Genomic DNA, 17780 nt, shown 5'->3' with positions numbered 1-17780 from the left:
TCACAGGGTGACAGGAGCACGTGTGCTGTGTGCACCAGAGCCTCTGCTGGGCCTCCAGTTTTCTTCACACCAAAGCACGGAGAACTTTAAGCTGTTGGGATCACAGCTGGTGAGAAATCATGTTTGGCAAAGAAGTACACCAGTCTGCTCTGGGTCAAAAAAAAAAAAAGGCTATTTGACTCTAAATAGTCTTTTCTTCTTTGGGGAGTTATGACAGAATTGAACAGGAATTTTCTTGAGCTGAGACTGAGGAACAAAATAAATTGGTCTAGACATTTTTGAAGGATTTTATTTTAAATCTTGCCCAGATGCTGCTTGCACGGGGGGAAAGCTGAGATAACTGACCACTGATCACCTTTTCCCTTTCTGAGAGCATTGGTCTTTTTCAAGGAAAGGAAAAATGAATTTACCGTTGACTATTTAGGCAGTAATGGTGGTTTCCTTTCAATCTTTAATAAGAAACTCAAAAATTTAACCTAGGCTTTTTAAGTAAACATTTCTTGAGATGTTAATGAAACACTTGTCTTTTTCATTTTATTCAACAGTTTATTCTACGAACATTTACTGAGTGCCTACTGCATGATAGGCTGCTGTGCTTGTTGCTGGAAGTCACAGCTTAGTGATAAACTCAAATAGGTTAAAAATAAAACAGTGTGAGGAATGCTGTTATGCTATGGAGAAATGGAGATAGATTTATGAAAGGCGTAGAAGCAGCAGCCCTGGAATCGGTCTAGAGGGGCAAGAGAAGGCTTCCCAAAGAGGTGACATTTACTCTGAATCTTAAAGGTGGAGCAGAAATTTGCCAGGAAGGAGGGAGGGATGATGAGAATGTGTGCATGTACAAGGAACATGACATGTGTGACCAGAGTGTTCCAAGAGCTTCTGAAATCATTAACATGCATATGTATCATCTTTTTCTTCCAAATCTCTCTTACTGCAGTGGTTCTCAGCCTTGGCCACACACTGGAATCACCCAAAGAACATTTCATTTTAATACCCTGACTGGGCCCAATCCCAAACTAATTGAATCAGAATTTGGGAGTGTCTTAGGGGGTGGGGCCTGGGCTTCTGGGCTTTTTAAAAAGCTCCCCAAGGTATGCATGCAGCTAAGGTTGGAGAAATCCCTTGTTCCTGTCACACCTGTTCCCTTACCTTTGAGAGACCTCTGACCCCTTGGCCTTTTCCTTTTCCCCTAGCTCTTCACCCTCTTCCCGGCTCTGTCTCCTGCCCTCCTCAGGCCAGATCCTGGAGTGCATTCCTCACTGTTCACATCTGACACCTTAATCATGTCCCCCTCTGTGCCTATTTATTTCCTTTTTAAAAATCCCATTCCAAAGGTTGCCTTTTCATTTTCTGTGTGACTTACTTCTCTCAGTATGACAATCTCTAGGTCCATCCATGTCACTGCAAATGGTATTATTTTTTTACTTTTTTATGGCTGAGTAATATTCCATTGTATATTTGTACCACATCTTCTTTATCCATTCCTCTGTTGATGGACATTTAGGTTGCTTCTATGTCCTGGCTATTATAAATAGTGCTGCAATGAACATTGGGGTACCTATATATTTTCGAATTACAGTTTTCTCCAGAAATATATCCCCAGGAGTGGGATTCCTAGATCATATGGTGGCTCTATTTTTAGTTTTTTAAGGAATCTTCATACTGTTCTCTATAGTGGCTATACCAATTTACATTCCCACCAACAGTGTAGGAAGGTTCCCTTTTCTCCACACCCTCTCCAGCATTTATTGTTGTAGATTTTTTTGATTCTGACCAGTGTGAGGTGATATACCTCACTGTAGTTTTGACTTGCATTTCTCTAATAATTAGTGATGTTGAGCATCTTTTCATGTGCTTTTTGGCCATCTCTGTGTCTTCTTTGGAGAAATGTCTATTTAGGTCTTCTGCCCATTTTTTGTTTGGGTTGTTTGTTGTTTTGATATTGAGCTACATGAGCTGTTTGTATATTTTGGAGATTAATCCTTTGTCCATTGCTTTGTTTGCAAATATTTTCTCCCATTCTGAGGGTTGTCTTTTCATCTTGTTTATGGTTTCCTTTGCTGTGCGAACGCTTTGAAGTTTCATTAGGTCCCATTTGTTTATTTTTGTTTTTATTTTCATTACTCTAGGAGGCGGATCAAAAAATATCTTGCTGCGATTTATGCGAGAGAGTGTTCTGCCTATGTTTTCCTCTAAGAGTTTTATAGTATCCAGTCTTAACACTTAGGTATTTCATCCATTTTGAGTTTATTTTTGTATATGGTGTTAGAAAATGTTCTAATTTTATTCTTTTACCTGTAGCTGTCCAGTTTTTCCCATCACCACTTATTTAAGAGACTGTCTTTTCTCCACTGTATACTCTTGCCTTCTTTTTCTTAGATTAGGTGACCATAGGTGCGTGTGTTTATCTCTGGACTTTCTATCCTGTTCCATTGATGTACATTTCTGTTTCTGTGCCAGTACCATACTGTTTTGATTACTGTAGCTTTGTAGTATAGTCTGAAGTCAGGGAGCCTGATTCCTCCAGCTCTGTTGGCTCAGGGTTTTTAATCTGTCACATCCAGGGTATAAAAGCTACTTAAATATTAACTCACCAAGAAATTTTGATGGTATTCTTTCTTAAAATGTTTATAATTATAAGCAGAGTAAAAAAAAAAATTCTCCCTAATAACATTGCTAGGATATAGTATCTAACATCGTAAAATAGCCTCATAGCAATTTTTTTGCCATACCTTCTAAAAAGCCAGCAGATTGCCAGATTTTTTATAATAATGTCACTCTAAATACCCAGAAGTCTAAGTGTAATTTTCTCTTGTGTGCCTGTGTTATGGTTGTGTGTCTCAGGGAAAACTTCATGTGGGTTCAATATGGACCCTTTTCATATCAAATGCTGCTCTGGAGTGAGGTTGAATTATAAATTGAAATATGTTTTCTGTAAAATGGTAGTAGTAGCCAAAATAGTATACATTTTTGTTTAAAATTTAGTCATCAGAATAGTGTTTAAAAGGGAAAAACAAACCAGATTCTCAATGAAGCCCAAGTGCAGTAGGTGCTGGGTAAGCAGGAATCCTTATAAATAGTAATTCTAAAGAATGGGGCCCAAAGTCTAACCACTTTGGGTTACAGCCTTAGCTATCTCTGTGGGCCATATGGTCATTCTGTCGTAAATATGGACACTGCCTGGAGTGTACAGATGTTCCCTAGCTTCCAAGAAGCACACAGACTCTAGAATCAGTGGGTGACTCTTTTCTAAAATAGCTTATCCTGAGTATCGGATGATGGAAAGGGATACCTCTAAGCTTCCGAACAGTAGAACATTCTTACCTTCCTTCCCTGCGGAGGTCTCTGTTTTGCCTGGTGGAGGAAGAGGGAGTTGTCATAGTACAATTTCAGGAATGTTGGGAGCTGTGCTTTGGTTCATCTACTGCTGGTGTAGAGCCCACGGAGGTCTCTGGAGGGCAAGGGATCAGATAAGAAAGAAGTCATTCCTTATAGACTGAGAAATCTGAAACCTTAGAAATTCTTGCTGATGAATTTTATTCCCCTCTAGTCTGAGAAACCTTTCTGTCTTTCTAGCAAGAGACGCATGGAACAAATCACTGATGGTGTGAACAATATTTGAGATAAATGCAACTGTCAGATAATTTCCTAGGAGTTCTGCAAGGGCTTGTGGTGACTGCAAACCGCTGAGTCTGTGTTTTAATTCAGTGGAATATATTCAGACTCCTTTGGGGAGTCTAACACGTCTTTAGCCAAGGGCTCAATGCTACATTATTAGTAATAGTTTTATGTGAGTATGTATGTTCTTGAGCAATTAAGCCATTTCTCCAAAATTTCTGTTTAGTACAAAGAGTAAGCCCAGGTCAGAAATGTTCACAAGACCTTATCAAACTCTAATGGAGGTTTGATTTTTCCTGGTGTTCAGAACACAATTTCTAGACATGGTGAAGAAAAATTACCTTGGATGTATGGTGCTTCATTGAACAGTGACCTTTCAGGTTCATTAAGAAAGCTGGAGCCCCAGAGGATTTTTGAGCAATTTTTTTGTTGCCTGAGGGAACGACAGAATAGAAATGTGATGTAAATGTTTAGAAAGGGGATGATTTGCAAGGTTGTGAAAAAGCGAAGACCAGCTGCTGGAAGAAAATGCTTTTATATGATTTCAAAAGAGAGATACTTTTTTACTTTAAGTAGAATGTGGACCCTCAGACCTCCTAGTTTTTCTATAAATTGGCTTTTGTGTATTCACATTAAACCTTTTATTTGCTCCTGTTTAATGTATGAGCAAACGTTGAAAAGAGAGAGGAAAATGGGTCCCTTCTACAAAACTGCAACGGAAGCATTGGTTCTTTCAGTTTTCTGTATAGAAATGTTTGCTCACTCTCTATGCTAAGTAGTTTAATCATGCCAGGCGTCTAATGACCAGTTTTCTTTTTTTTTTTCCAGCTGACTCAGGTGTAGACACTTTGGCAGTGTTTATGGCCAGCAGCGGAACGACAGACGTCACGAATCGGAATAGCCCAGCCACACCACCAAACACCCTTAATCTCCGTTCCTCCCACAATGAATTGTTGAACGCTGAAATCAAACACACAGAAACCAAGAACAGCACACCCCCCAAATGCAGGAAAAAATATGCACTAACTAACATCCAGGCGGCGATGGGCCTCTCGGATCCGGCCGCACAGCCCCTCCTGGGAAATGGCTCTGCCAACATCAAGCTGGTGAAAAATGGAGAGAACCAGCTCCGGAAGGCTGCGGAACAAGGGCAGCAGGACCCCAACAGAAACGTCAGCCCCACTGCAGTCATCAACATAACTTCTGAGAAGTTAGAGGGTAAAGAGCCCCACCCACGGGATTCCTCGGGCTGCGAGATTTTACCCTCCCAGCCCCGAAGAACCAAGAGCTTCCTGAATTACTATGCAGACCTGGAAACCTCAACCAGAGAACTCGAGCAGAATTTGGGAAACCAGCATGGGGCTGTGGAAGAGAAGGCCCAGCCAAGCCAGAGCCAGGCCTCCACCGTCGCTGGGAATGGCGACTTACTGCTGCAGAAACCAAACAGACCCCAGTTCAGCCCTGAAGATGGCCAGATAGCCACCGTATCATCCAGCCCGGAGACCAAGAAGGATCACCCTAAAACGGGGGCCAAAACTGACTGTGCACTCCACCGGATCCAGAACCTGGCACCGAGCGACGAGGAGTCCAGCTGGACGACCCTGTCCCAAGACAGTGCCTCCCCCAGCTCCGCAGATGAGACAGGTACCTGGGAAAGGTGTAGCCTACGGTGGCCACTTTCTTTTGGTGTTTTCCCTTATTGATGGAATTAATCTCTACACTGACCCCCTCCCCCAAATTTTCATCTGCAGGTAGAGAAGAACATGAGCCTCTTGGGGTAAAATTGGGCAATTTGTGTGAAAATATCATTAGATTCCTCAGCGGTTTCATTTTGATTCATACGTAAGTTGTTTGTCCCGGGAAGCATTTTTGTAAAAGAAATAGCTCCCCGGTGTTAAGTACAGTAAAACATCACCTATTTAGCAACTATACTGCCAGTGGTTAGGTGAACTATTTCTGTATACTATGTAGAAATGCTGGGTTTTGTTAAGGAAAATAATAAAAGGGAGACACTTGCCGGGGGCAAGATATAACCTGAAAAAGAGAACCAAGTATTTTAAAATTCTCTGGAAAAACTTTATTTATGCTCAAGCTGATGAAAAGTTTAAGGTTTAAAAAGTTGAAAGTCTATTCATTAAAGACATTTCCTTTTTGACCTTTACTGGGGAACATTTTATTAGCCTTGTTCAAGTGATATTTGAAAGTGAGAAAGTAGTGTTTCTTTTAACATATATTTAGAAGTTTTGGATTTTAACTAGTCTAGTTGAGACCAGTCTTTCCTAACTTTTGTCTATATTTTGTAACATCTTTGGATTTTTCAGAGGAGTGAAAATTGTCACAGAAATGAACAGGGTCCTAAAAATCAGCTACTTTGAATCTTATCTTCTCATAGCCCCTATTTTACTGATCATGAGGTTAAAAGACTGGAGAACTGTATTGTGTCTGAATTCACTGTAAACAAGCGTTCACAAAGGCTTATTTCTTTAACCTAACCCTGCCTCTGGTGGATCCCAGGGCTCTGTTAATGTGATACAGATGTAACAGATAGAACCACCAGGGAAGGAACTGACATTTTCCCCACCTATAAGGCAGAGAAATTACAAGGACTACAGATGGGAAAAGAGGAGAAAGTAAGACATTAACTTGTTTAAAAAAACAAAAAAAAGTGGTTTTGAAGTGCCCTTTAAAACCAGAGTGCTTTAAATGATAGATTTCATCAGCCTCCTGTAGCTGGATATGGCAGTAGGGAGGTTGAGATGAGCCCATTTCATCTCAGAAATGCCTGGATCTGCACATTATTGGAATTGTAATTATGTATAGTAATGTCACTGAGTTCACAACTCTCTATTACTTTTCACATTTAGAGACTTCATATCCTGTAGCCGATGGACACTGTCACCTGCTAGTGTTTGAATCTATATAAATGGCTCCTTGAGTGTCTCACATTCAAACTCAACCTCTTGTGTTCAGCGCCCTCCACTGAGGCCACACTGTCTTCCCCACGTCGTGGCAGCCTTTCTGCTGCTCTTCCAGGCCCTGTGCTCCCTTTTGTAGCTATATTTTAAATTTTACTGAAAGGTATTAAGTAACAGTAAAGTCTCCTCGGTTCCTCACTCTGGCCCCCTTTTTTCCAGTGACAACCACTACTTTTTTTTTAGTTTTTTTTTTTTTTCAGAAACCATTTTAGGCATGTACCCACATTTATAATAAATATTAAAATTTACCCAAATTTTATAATGATATTTTTAAAGAGTCCTTACCATTTAGAGATACATACTAAAATATTATAGTATAATATATTATACTATAATATTGTATATGGGATTTTGCTCATAAGCTGATCCTTGTTAAAGGTGGGTACATAAGGGTTTATTATTCTGTTCTCTCTCATATTGTATGTTTAAAAATTTCCACAGTAAAAATTAAAACAAGAAAAAAATTGACACATTACATATTTTATAAATGCTTTGCTTTTTCCACCACAGTATATATTTTGCAAATCAGTTCATATCAGGATATAGCATTTTTCTACCTCAGGCTGAATTTAAGTATTAAGCATGCTGTTCCACCCTCTTCAAGCTCCATGATTTATTTAATGATTCCCTCGCTGCTGAGTGTTTAGGGTATTTCTATCCCTGGCGCCTTCACTTACTGAGTGCTGGTGTCAAAAAGGGCTGGTGGTGAGCACCAAGTTTATTTTTTATTTTATTTATTTATTTATTTGGCTGCATCAGGTCTTAGTTGCAGCATGCGGGACCTTTTGTTGTGGTGCGCAGGCTTCTCTCTAGTTGTGGTGTGAGGGCTTCAGGGCGTGCGGGCTTAGTTGCCCCACGGCATGTGGGATCTTAGTTCCCAGACTAGGGATCGAACCCGCGTTCCCTGCATTGGAAGGCAGATTCTTAACCACTGGACCACCAGGGAAGTCCCAAGAGCACCAAGTTTAAACTGTACCTGTACACTGGCTTGGTCCACTGCCACTCTCTCCAGGGGGCCTTTCCAGGGTCCCCTCAGCTCACCACTCATTTGCTCGGTGTCCTGGTGTTACTTGCTGCTGGGGTTTCTCTACAGAACCCATTACAGGGCTTGGCATGTGATGTGAACTGGATTAGAGTTTTCTGACATGTTGAGAGGATACATTCATTTTTCATTCTTAAAGTCGCTTTTGAAGACCTTGAGTTTTAGAGTAAGGATGGCAGTATGGTGATGGCCCGTAATGGCTAGCTAAGGATAGACATTTTGAATCAGATGTGCTTGAAAAAGTGTATTAGCTGTGACCCAACTCTCTGAAGCTGTGAGATTGAGTTTTTTACAAATGCTAGAAGCCATCCCTTCAAAATCATCACTTCGGGATCTTTATTTCAGCTTAATGCAATGCCTCAGAATATTAACAATATTGGGGAATTCTTTTGGAATTTCCTTAGAGCCAGTTGTGAACTCCAACTGAAAAGACACCTCTTTACTTCATGATCACACAGATCACATAAATTAGCGAGTAAAATAAAATAATTGATTATTCAGCATTGGTATTTTTTTTGAGTTCATCTTTCCAGTGAAACATACTGTTAGTGTTCACAATGATCACAGTCAATTTTTTTTTTTTTTTGGCACACCATGTGGCACGTGGGATCTTAGTTCCCCGATCAGGGATCAAACCCATGCCCCCTCCATTGGGAGTGCGGAGTCTTAACCACTGGACTGCCAGGGAAGTCCCACAGTCAATTTAAATTAAACACTTCCAAAGGTGAAGTCATTATTATATATGTTTTATATAGTATATATGAGTTTTTATATATATATATATATATATGTAAAATAAACACAAAATACTAATTGTTGAAAGAAAAGAAATAAGTGCAAGTATTTTGTAAGATACTAGTATGCAGCACCATTTTACATATATACAAAGTGTACATACTTGCTTATTCACTGTGTGCGAAGCAAATATTCATCACAGTGGTGCATGTTGTATGACTAAATCTTGACCCAGTTATCGTAGACTGTGCTTTGGGGAGCCTGGAAAAATAAATGACTCATTTCTACCTTAGGGGCACGCTTTCCAAGTTATAAGATATTTTTATAAAATGCTATTTATAAAATAAAATGCACTGCCCAGCCCAGAGATTGACCACTTTCTATTTCCCTTTCTTTCTGAATTGCCCAGGTCGGCATGTTAGTAACTTTCTTTGCACAGTCAATCATGTATATATGTTTCTCCTCTTTTCCTCCTATGTCGTCTGTCCTTTGAGAAGCAAGAGGTTATTAGAAGCGGGGGCTGGCGGGGAAGCATCAGCGGAATTACTGAGTTTCATAGGAATTTAGAAAAGTTCAAAAGAATGCTCTGACCTGGATTCTAAAAGAAAGTGTTGCATCATTTTGGTACTTGAAAGTGGGAACCTTAAGTCTGTTCAGGTTTTGCCAGAGATGCAGTCCCCTCAGTGGCCCCGGGTAAGCATGATGGCTCAGTTAAATATAGGTTGGTCAGGTTGTGTGTAGTCTTTCCATTAATCACCTGGTGTTTTATGTTTGCTTCATGAAAACTTTGGAAAGACACAACATTCTGATACTTACTACCAGGGTACCTAGTTTATACCAACAGATAACTTAGGTTTAATTTGGGGCTTAATAAAATTGAAGATACAAAGTATGAAACTGGGTGGATCTTGTGGAATAGCCATTTCAAAATTAGGTTCATTACTAAAGTGTACAAAGGCAGAATATACACCGAGAAAATCAAATCTAGGTGGTGCAACAGTGGGCCCAATGCTGCATCAATTTATCATTGAGAGGATGGGCTCTAGAGTCAACTTCCTGAGTTCAAACCTCAGCTGGGTTCCATGTAGGCAATTTGCATAGCCTCTCAACTGTAAAATGGGGGTGCTAGTAGGGTTTTAGCATAGATCTGTTGTGAAGATTAAGTGAGAGCATCTTTGAAGAGCTCTTAGAACAGTGTCTGGCATATAGCAAGAGCTTAATAAATATTAGTGCTTATCATTATTAGTGATAATCATTATCCGTACAGCAGTGAGATAAAAGTTTACTTCTCTCTTAATTACGGATTACCTATATTTTGGGCTCTGATTTTATTACATATTAAAAAAATTTTTTTAATTGGAGTGTAGTTGCTTTACAGTGTTGTGTTAGTTTCTGCTGTACAGTGAAGTGAATCAGCTTTATGAATACATATATCCCCTTTTTTGGATTTCCTTCCCATTTAGGTCACCACAGAGCATTGAGTAGAGTTCCCTGTGCTATACAGCAGATTCTCATTAGTTATCTATTTTATACTTAGTGGTGTATATATGTCAATCCCAGTCTCCAAATTCATCCCACCCCACCCCCCTTTCCACCCCTGGTCTGCATACGTTGGGCTCTGATTTTGGTTAGGACTTTCTGCATCTTCTAAGGGCAGGGATTGGTTTGTCTTCATCTTTATGCTGTCAGTGCCTGAAATATAGCAGGTAAACTTAGTAAATAAATAATGACTAATTGAATAGAAATGAAAGCTATCTACATATATCTCCAAATGGCCCTGATGTGTTGAGTAAATCGTTTAATATTATATTTTAATCAATGCCTGATTTTGATATTGGGTACATATTTTTAACTTAATTGATGATATTGCCTCACAGTGGAGGGGGGATACTGATTAACAAATTTCTGGGGAAGGCGCAGTGAAATTCTGGGTGCCAGGTCTTGTTTGTGATACTCTCTCACACTCAGGTGGCCATGCTGGGACTTGAACCAAGATCTTTGGACCTAGCATCCAGCGCTTTCCCTCTGTATCATAGTTCTGAGACCTAGGCTAGTGGCGCCAGTGGCTGAATACATCAGACTTTGTCCACTTCAACTAGATTATCCTGATAATCTGAAAGATAGAAAATTATATTTTAGAGAACCTTTCCATTCCTGTAAACAATTGAGTTTTAGCTCAATTTTCATCTTCTCTGTGAAACCTTTCTAGACCCTCTGAGCTGTTGAAAGTCCTTTTTCTGTACCTCAAGGAAATATTTCCAATTCTCTGTTATCACATTCCTCTCAGCAGTTTGTAACCTTACTGGAAAGTTTTTGTTTAGACTTGGAGCTCCATGAAAGTAGGAGCTAAGTCTTCATTACGTGTGGATGTGAACCTCTTCACACAGTACGTAACACATAGTGACAGGCTCCATAAATGTTATCGGTTTGCTGGTTGGGTAGATAGAGCTGGACCACAAACATGCATACTTTGAGGTTTGCTACATCAGTACAGCTTTAGAAATAGAAAAGGTAAGCACAACTTGTATAAAATAATTGTTCAGAACACCTGGATACGGTGATTCTTATTTGTATTCTAGGCTCCAGGGAGGGACGAAGAGTTGGGGCCAGTAGTTCAGTGTGTCACAAACGTTCTTTGTGTTTGAGTTTTTAAGTCTACAAGTCAGAATAGCCAGGGTTAAGGAAAAGGACCATTTTGTTTTCACTTACCTTCACACTTTGCCTTGCATTGTAAGTTGAACCATGTTGCTCGAGAGCTTGAATCCTTTGCTGTCTTAAGTTGATTGGTTTCCAGCCTTGAGGCAAGCAAAGTGGAACTCTTTTGCAAGTTGGATAGCTGGTGAGGGCAAAAGCCAAGGCACAAACCTAATTATGTCAACACAATTGGCAGCACTAATTATTTCTGGCCTTAGCTAGCTTAAGAGTGTTAGAGCTTTGGATAAGTTTATATTATTAACTTTCCGAAACGTCTTCTAGATGTTCATTTTATGTGGAATGGATTTTGGTAATTTCAACCATAAATTACTTTTAAATTGCTTTTTGAAAGCTCCCATCCCTTTAAAAAAAAAATTCCAGGATATAGAAAAGACCCAGTGTTCAGCTGGTTTGTCCTGCTGAATTACTTTTAATCTTTCAAACACCCTTTAGTGATTCACTAGCCTTCTTGTCTTGTCTTCTCAGTTGAGCGTTCCCTGATGTGACAGGAGGAATTCAAGAAGACAGATGTGAGATGTTTCCAAAATAGCTTGGACACATAGTTCTGGGATGGATGGTGTGATTTCCAAATTAGATTTTAGTATCTCAGGAGTGAGATGTATAAAAAGATTTTTTATCTCACCTCATGAACTTAAGGAAGAAAATGATTTTGCTCAATTAATTATTTTTGGAAAGTTCTAGAAACAATTTATATTCAGTTGAATGATAGGATAGGTTTTGGTTGCCTTCCATTATAAAGTATTATACTAGGTACTTCAGGGTACACAAAAAAATGAATACAGTGCTATGAGTGGCAAAAGAAGTCTACCAGTCTAGTAGTGAACACAAGACCGTTGATATATTCAAGATGGAACCAGGAAGGAGCCATGAGATGGTGGAATGTTGTGGGGTAAGGAGAGCTTAGAGGAGGAAGAAACTTTGGGATATGGAAGCTCAGGCATCGAAGTTATCTGTGCTGGAAATTAAATAAGTTTTCAACAGATGAAGATGTGGGGAGATCATTGCCCTTCAGAGCTGTTAAAAAAGTAAGGAGTCCTGGGCTTCCCTGGTGGCGCAGTGGTAGAGAGTCCGGCTGCCGATGCAGGGGATACGGGTTCGTGCCCCTGTCCAGGAAGATCCCACGAGCCATGGCCACTGAGCCTGCGCGTCTGCAGCCTGTGCTCCGCAGCGGGAGAGGCCACAACAGTGAGAGGCCCGCGTACCGCAAAAAGAAAAAAAAAAAAAAAAAAATGTAAGGAGTCCTTTTCTTTTTTTAAATTAATCACTGAAGAAGTGTAATTCATGATTTTTTCCCCCACTCTTATGTCTGCTTTACTGACATCTTGAAATTAAAAATTTTAGAACCTAGTCTGGCAGGTTGCTTGGCTTCTGGGGAGAGGGAGTGGACAGAGAAAGAGAGTGGCTGCTTAGGAAATGACTGGTTGGAGTCCTCCAGTAGTCCTGCGTGAAGTGCTCCCAGAAGTGCCAGTGATGCCTCCTTGGAGGAGGGCATGTCGCCTCTAAGATTGTGACTCACTGGGATCACAGAGACAAAAATACTACCAGCCACTTTCAGAAATTTTCTAGTCAAATTTCATCATGAACATTCTGCCCTGACCCACTGTCCTCACAAAAGAACCTTAAGTTAATAAACTTAATGGTTTGTTCACCATTGCTTTGTTTTAATTCATCCATTCATTTTTTCATTTGTTAATTCATATATATGTACTCATGCCAATTATTTTTTTAATGTCTACTCTGGGGACTGTGCTAGGTGCCCCAGACATAGAATTAAATTAGAACCAGTCTGTGACCTCAGATAGCTCACCTACAGTTTCCTGTCTCCATGGAGGACGTCCCCACCATCTGGAATGCGTCCCTGGGTTCTTTGTCCCATTTCACATGGCATGCCTCAGGAAGTACGGAAAGATAAAGCCCATCCCCAGATCCTGGGTAGTGTAAGTTTACAAGCAAAGAAGAGAAGAAGGTGTTTAGCTGTTATATTAGTTTCTCAGGGCTGCTGCAACAAATTACCATACACTTTGTTTTAAGCCTTCCCTGGTGGCACAGTGGTTGAGAGCCCACCTGCCAATGCAGGGCAAGTGGGTTCGAGCTCTGGGTTGGGAAGATCCCACATGCCACAGAGCAGCTAAGCCCGTGTGCCACAGCTACTGAGCCCGCATGCTACAGTAACTGAAGCCAGCGTGCCTAGAGCCCATGCTCCACAACAAGAGAAGCCACCGCAATGAGAGGGCTGCCCACCGCAGTGGGCAGTGAAGAGTAGCCCCCGCTCGCCGTAACTAGGGAAAGCCCACGAGCTGCAGCGAAGACCCAGTGCAGCCAAAAATAAATAAATAAAATAAATAAATTTATTAAAAAAAAAAAAACATACCATACAGGCTTAAGACAAAGAAATTTATTCTCGCAGTTCTGGAGGCTACAAGTTTGAAATCAAGTTATCAGCCTGCTTATTCACCCTCTAAAGGCTCTTTCCTTGCCTCTTCTAGGGTTCTGGTGGGTCCTGGCAATGCTTGGCATTCCTTGGCTTATAGCTGCATCACTGCAGTCTCTGCCTGTGTCTTCCCATGGCCTTCTTATAAGGACAACAGTCGTTGGATTTAGGGCCCACCCTAATCCACTGCGACCTCACCTTAACTAATTATATCTGCAAAGACCATGTTTCCAAATAAGATCACATCCTGAGGTTCTGAGTGGATATGAATTTTAGAGGAATACTGTTCAACCCAGTACAAGTATCTTCGTAGATAATTCCTTAATATCTGTAACACAGAGGAGATGTGAAAGGATATTTGCAGAAAAGTTATGTTTAAAGTTTTCGGGAAGGAAAGTTAAGACTTGGCAGATATTGTCAGAATTGACAAATGAATAGAGTGTGCTGCAGAGGACCTCAAGATAGTTTTGGTTGCCTTCACCCAAATTCTTCTATGAAGGAACTTAGTGTGGACCTGTTACTGGTGAATCTGAAACCATAAACCCAACTGAGATTGGGAATGAGTATGGGAAGGGCAGGAAAATGTGATAAAGACACTGTAAAGCTTCACATTTAGCAGTCTGCCTCGGTTCTGAACAGGATGGTTCAGGGAACTTGGCAATATGGCGATGGTGTTATTCCTTTGGATCAAAGCTTAAAAACAGACAGACAGGGATATTAGCAACAGCCATGCTTTTCTTACCTCTGTTTAAGAGACATTGCTTACCAAACATAGAGTATGTTCTTAGGAGCTATGCAGAATATAAAAGAAAAACTATGACCCTAACTTTAGGGCAATGCAAAGGCAATATGATGCCATGAAAGTTTCAGAGATCACAAATGCCCAGCGCTGGGGAGTGCACAGGAAGCCTGCAGACAGGTTTTGTCTAGCACATGATGTTTTGAATTAGATGCCAATGCTTAGAAATTGGGAGCTTTTACATAGAAATATGGGTTTCCCCTTTCTTTTCTAAATCCAGAAATCTCATAACACTGGGCTCAAATGCCATGGAGGCCCCAGTCAGTGGCAGCCCTTTAGATGGGTCCTGCCTTCTGGGGGTTCAAGGCATTAGGCCTGTGGATTCCTGCTCTAAGTGTCAGCCATCACACACACATGAAAGTATTATAGTAGAAAGAACTAGGCTTGGTTGGTCTTGCCTGTTACAGCTGCGTGCAACTGTAATGCTATATAGTAGCAGCATGCTTGCACCTGCAGACTTCTTTTTGTTTTGTTTTGTTTTTGTGTTTGTTTTGCGGTACGCGGGCCTCTCACTGTTGTGGCCTCTCCCGTTGCGGAGCACAGGCTCTGGACGCGCAGGCTCAGCGGCCATGGCTCACGGGCCCAGCCGCTCCGCGGCATGTGGGATCTTCCTGGACCGGGGCACGAACCCGTGTCCCCTGCATTGGCAGGCAGACTCTCAACCACTGCGCCACCTGGGAAGCCCCCTGCAGACTTCTTTTAATCATAGTCATCCTAGTCTCAGTCCCATGCCTTCTGGTAGAATTATAAAGTGTGACATGAACTGTTAAGCAAAACATGCTTGAAAATTCCAAAGACATCTTTAGATGACTTCTCAGAGTTCTCCATCTGTTAATCTGGTTAAAGGAGGGAAAACATTAGCTTTTCAAAAGCTAGGTTGTAGGTGGTTCATCAATTTTGTGCTTCAAGTCTGGCTCGGTTAATACACCCAGTTTGCTTCCATAAATGTGAGTGTAGTTACCAATTACCCTTATAATTTTTATATTGTGTTTCCCTTTCAGATCCCTTGGGTTCAAAGCAGTGAAATAAAATCTTCCTATTTGAACAGATTTGACTAGAAAATTGAATCATTTAACTATTAGAAAATCATATGTGGTCAGCATTCCATGTGTAAGGGTTCAGAACGTGAGAAGATGGGATAACTCCAGCTCTAAAACATTGTTGTCAGTATCTAAGAGAGGAGGTGATATTTACTACTACGTGAGCTTTCCTTTTTTTCCCTTTTTGTTCTGCCTTCTATAGATTTACTCTTGAATATGATTGAGTTTAATCTTTGAAAGGATTCTTCTTTAATATCATTAAGGACATTGTTAGGTGATCATTCTTCTTCCTCAGCATAATTTGCAGAAGTCTTCATATAGAACTGTACTGAATTGGTACACCTAGGGTATTATAAAGGTAGATCTCCATCCTGTAAGTGGCTTGTTTAGGAAGCTGATTTTGGTCTGTTATTTTTTTGTTACCAGGACACTTTTTTTCTCATAAACATGGTAGTGTACGTGAAGGTTAGGTATACAAGACGGCTGGCCCATAAAAGCCTACTTAGACATGTGAAGTAGTAGAACTGTAGGACCTTTTCTCAGCATGTTCTAGAAGAAAAGGTGGTCATAGTTCTATGTGATTTTGTCAGAAAGTGGGAGAATGGAGATGACCCCCAACTCCAAACCATTGGGAAATGGTCTTGGGAGGTGTAGCAAAGGAAGTTCAAGGGCTGAGGGTGGTGAGTTAGATACCTGGTAATTGGAGGCCAGGGACACTTCTTTGTCATGGGCTTACTCCTCAGTTCCTACTTTTCTGTTTCTGCTCCAGGGATGTGTCCTTTGGGGGACCTTTGACCAACATTTCCTTTCATCCTTTGCTTCCTGTGGACAAAGAAGACATTCTGTGATCTCCTGCCCTTCCTTTCTTTCCCTGGAATAAGCATCAGCTTCTTCTCAGTGTTCCCTAGTGGCTTTCACCTTTTAGTCGATGTCTTGTCCCTCTGTCTCTTGTTTATTTTTCCTCCACATGCTATGGAATAAGAGCCCTGAGTCAGTGAATGGACTCTCTGTATAATGTATCAGAGAGAAGCATTTTCATCTCAGGTCCGTTGTATCTTCAATGTAGTTAAGCATTATTGGGTTGGTAAAGTCTAGACTGTTTATTTTTAGGATACTTTTTAGTAAGGGTGATAAGTTAACCTTAATCTACTCACATACTTTCAGCTGATGAATGTCTACTGAGTTCCTAGTATGTGCAAGGAACTGAGCTAGTTCTCTGGGCGATTCCAAGATGGAGGCATAAGCTTTCATTCAAGGAACTCAGAGGCTCCTTCCTCAAGATTATTTTAAATCTCTGTCTTACCACTTTCTGGGCTTTAGAGTCAAACATTCTGACTCATCCCAGTTCCATCACTTTCTTAACCTCTGAGTCCCAAGTTTCTTATCTCTAAAGTGGGAATAATAATAGTACCGACCTTATAAAATTGTTACTTAAAGCCCTTGGTACAATAACTGGCTCACAGAAAGCATTTTTTGAAATGTTAACTGTCATTATATTCATTGTCTTATCTTTGCTATGAGATTGAAACCTTCTTCAGGGTGTAAGCTGTTTTGCCTTTGTTGTTGTTGTCTTTAATCCCCAGAAATGACTCCATCTGATGGGCACTCACGTTTGCGTGACTGATTAGCATAATAGGTAAACTGTATTATTTATACTAGGAGTGCAACAAATTAAAGGTAATAGTTTACCTTCAAGAAGTTCCCAATAATTAAGAGGATGCATAAATCCTCCGCTTCTCAAAGTTAACGTACAGGAAAATCTCCCGGGGGTCGTGTCGAAATGTAGATTGTGATTCAGTAGGTTTGGGCTAGGGCCTGAGATTCTGCATTTTTAGCAAGCTCTGTCATAACTCTGGTGCTTGACTGCACGCTGAGTGGTAACACCGGACTGTAAACCACAGGAGGAAGGGTCCAGTCTGTTTTATTCACTGCTTTATCCGGAGCACACAGGGTAAACAGTGCCTGGTTTATACTTGTGTTAAAAGAATAACATAAGCATACCTCAAAACATAAGTAGTTGGTACCGGCTAGATTTTTGCCAAGTATGCAGAACAGATCAGGGTCATAAAGTTCCGGATAAGGTATTTCTTGACCTGGAGGGCTCTTGTGATACAAGAAGAGGACAAAATTGAAAGACAGATGGGGTTTGGAGAAATAAAGAAGTAGTGGGCACACGGAACAAAGAAACTGGAAGAAATCAAAAGAAGAGTTTGCTCTAAGGTGCTGTTCTCAAACTTTTTGGTCTTGGGGACCTCTTTACACTTTCAAAAATTATTGAGAATTATTAATTAAAAATTAAATTAAAATTTTAATTAATAATTAAAAATTATTGCGACCCCAAAGGTCTTTGCTTATGTGGATTATATCTATAAGTGTTTATTTATTTAGAAATTAAAACAGGTATTTTTAAAAGTTACTTATT

General features: G+C 40.5%; 1 protein-coding gene across 10 annotated transcripts in view; it reads left to right on the top strand.

The window, feature by feature from the left end:
- The window catches only part of APBB2 (amyloid beta precursor protein binding family B member 2), a 379608-nt gene that overhangs the window by 182013 nt on the left and 179815 nt on the right, over window positions 1-17780 (top strand). For all 10 annotated transcript variants that reach the window (XM_089911829.1, XM_089911832.1, XM_089911826.1 and 7 more), the window contains one exon: window positions 4450-5265. In XM_089911829.1, coding sequence (XP_089767955.1) covers window positions 4450-5265 — 816 coding nt within the window. The remainder of the gene's footprint in view (window positions 1-4449; window positions 5266-17780) is intronic.

Source organism: Delphinapterus leucas, chromosome 5 (assembly GCF_059928025.1).
Source record: "Delphinapterus leucas isolate spDelLeu-1000000601 "Yukka" chromosome 5, BTC_Dleu_Yukka2, whole genome shotgun sequence".
Classification (NCBI taxonomy): domain Eukaryota; kingdom Metazoa; phylum Chordata; class Mammalia; order Artiodactyla; family Monodontidae; genus Delphinapterus; species Delphinapterus leucas.
This window is presented reverse-complemented; position numbering and strand designations above follow the sequence as displayed.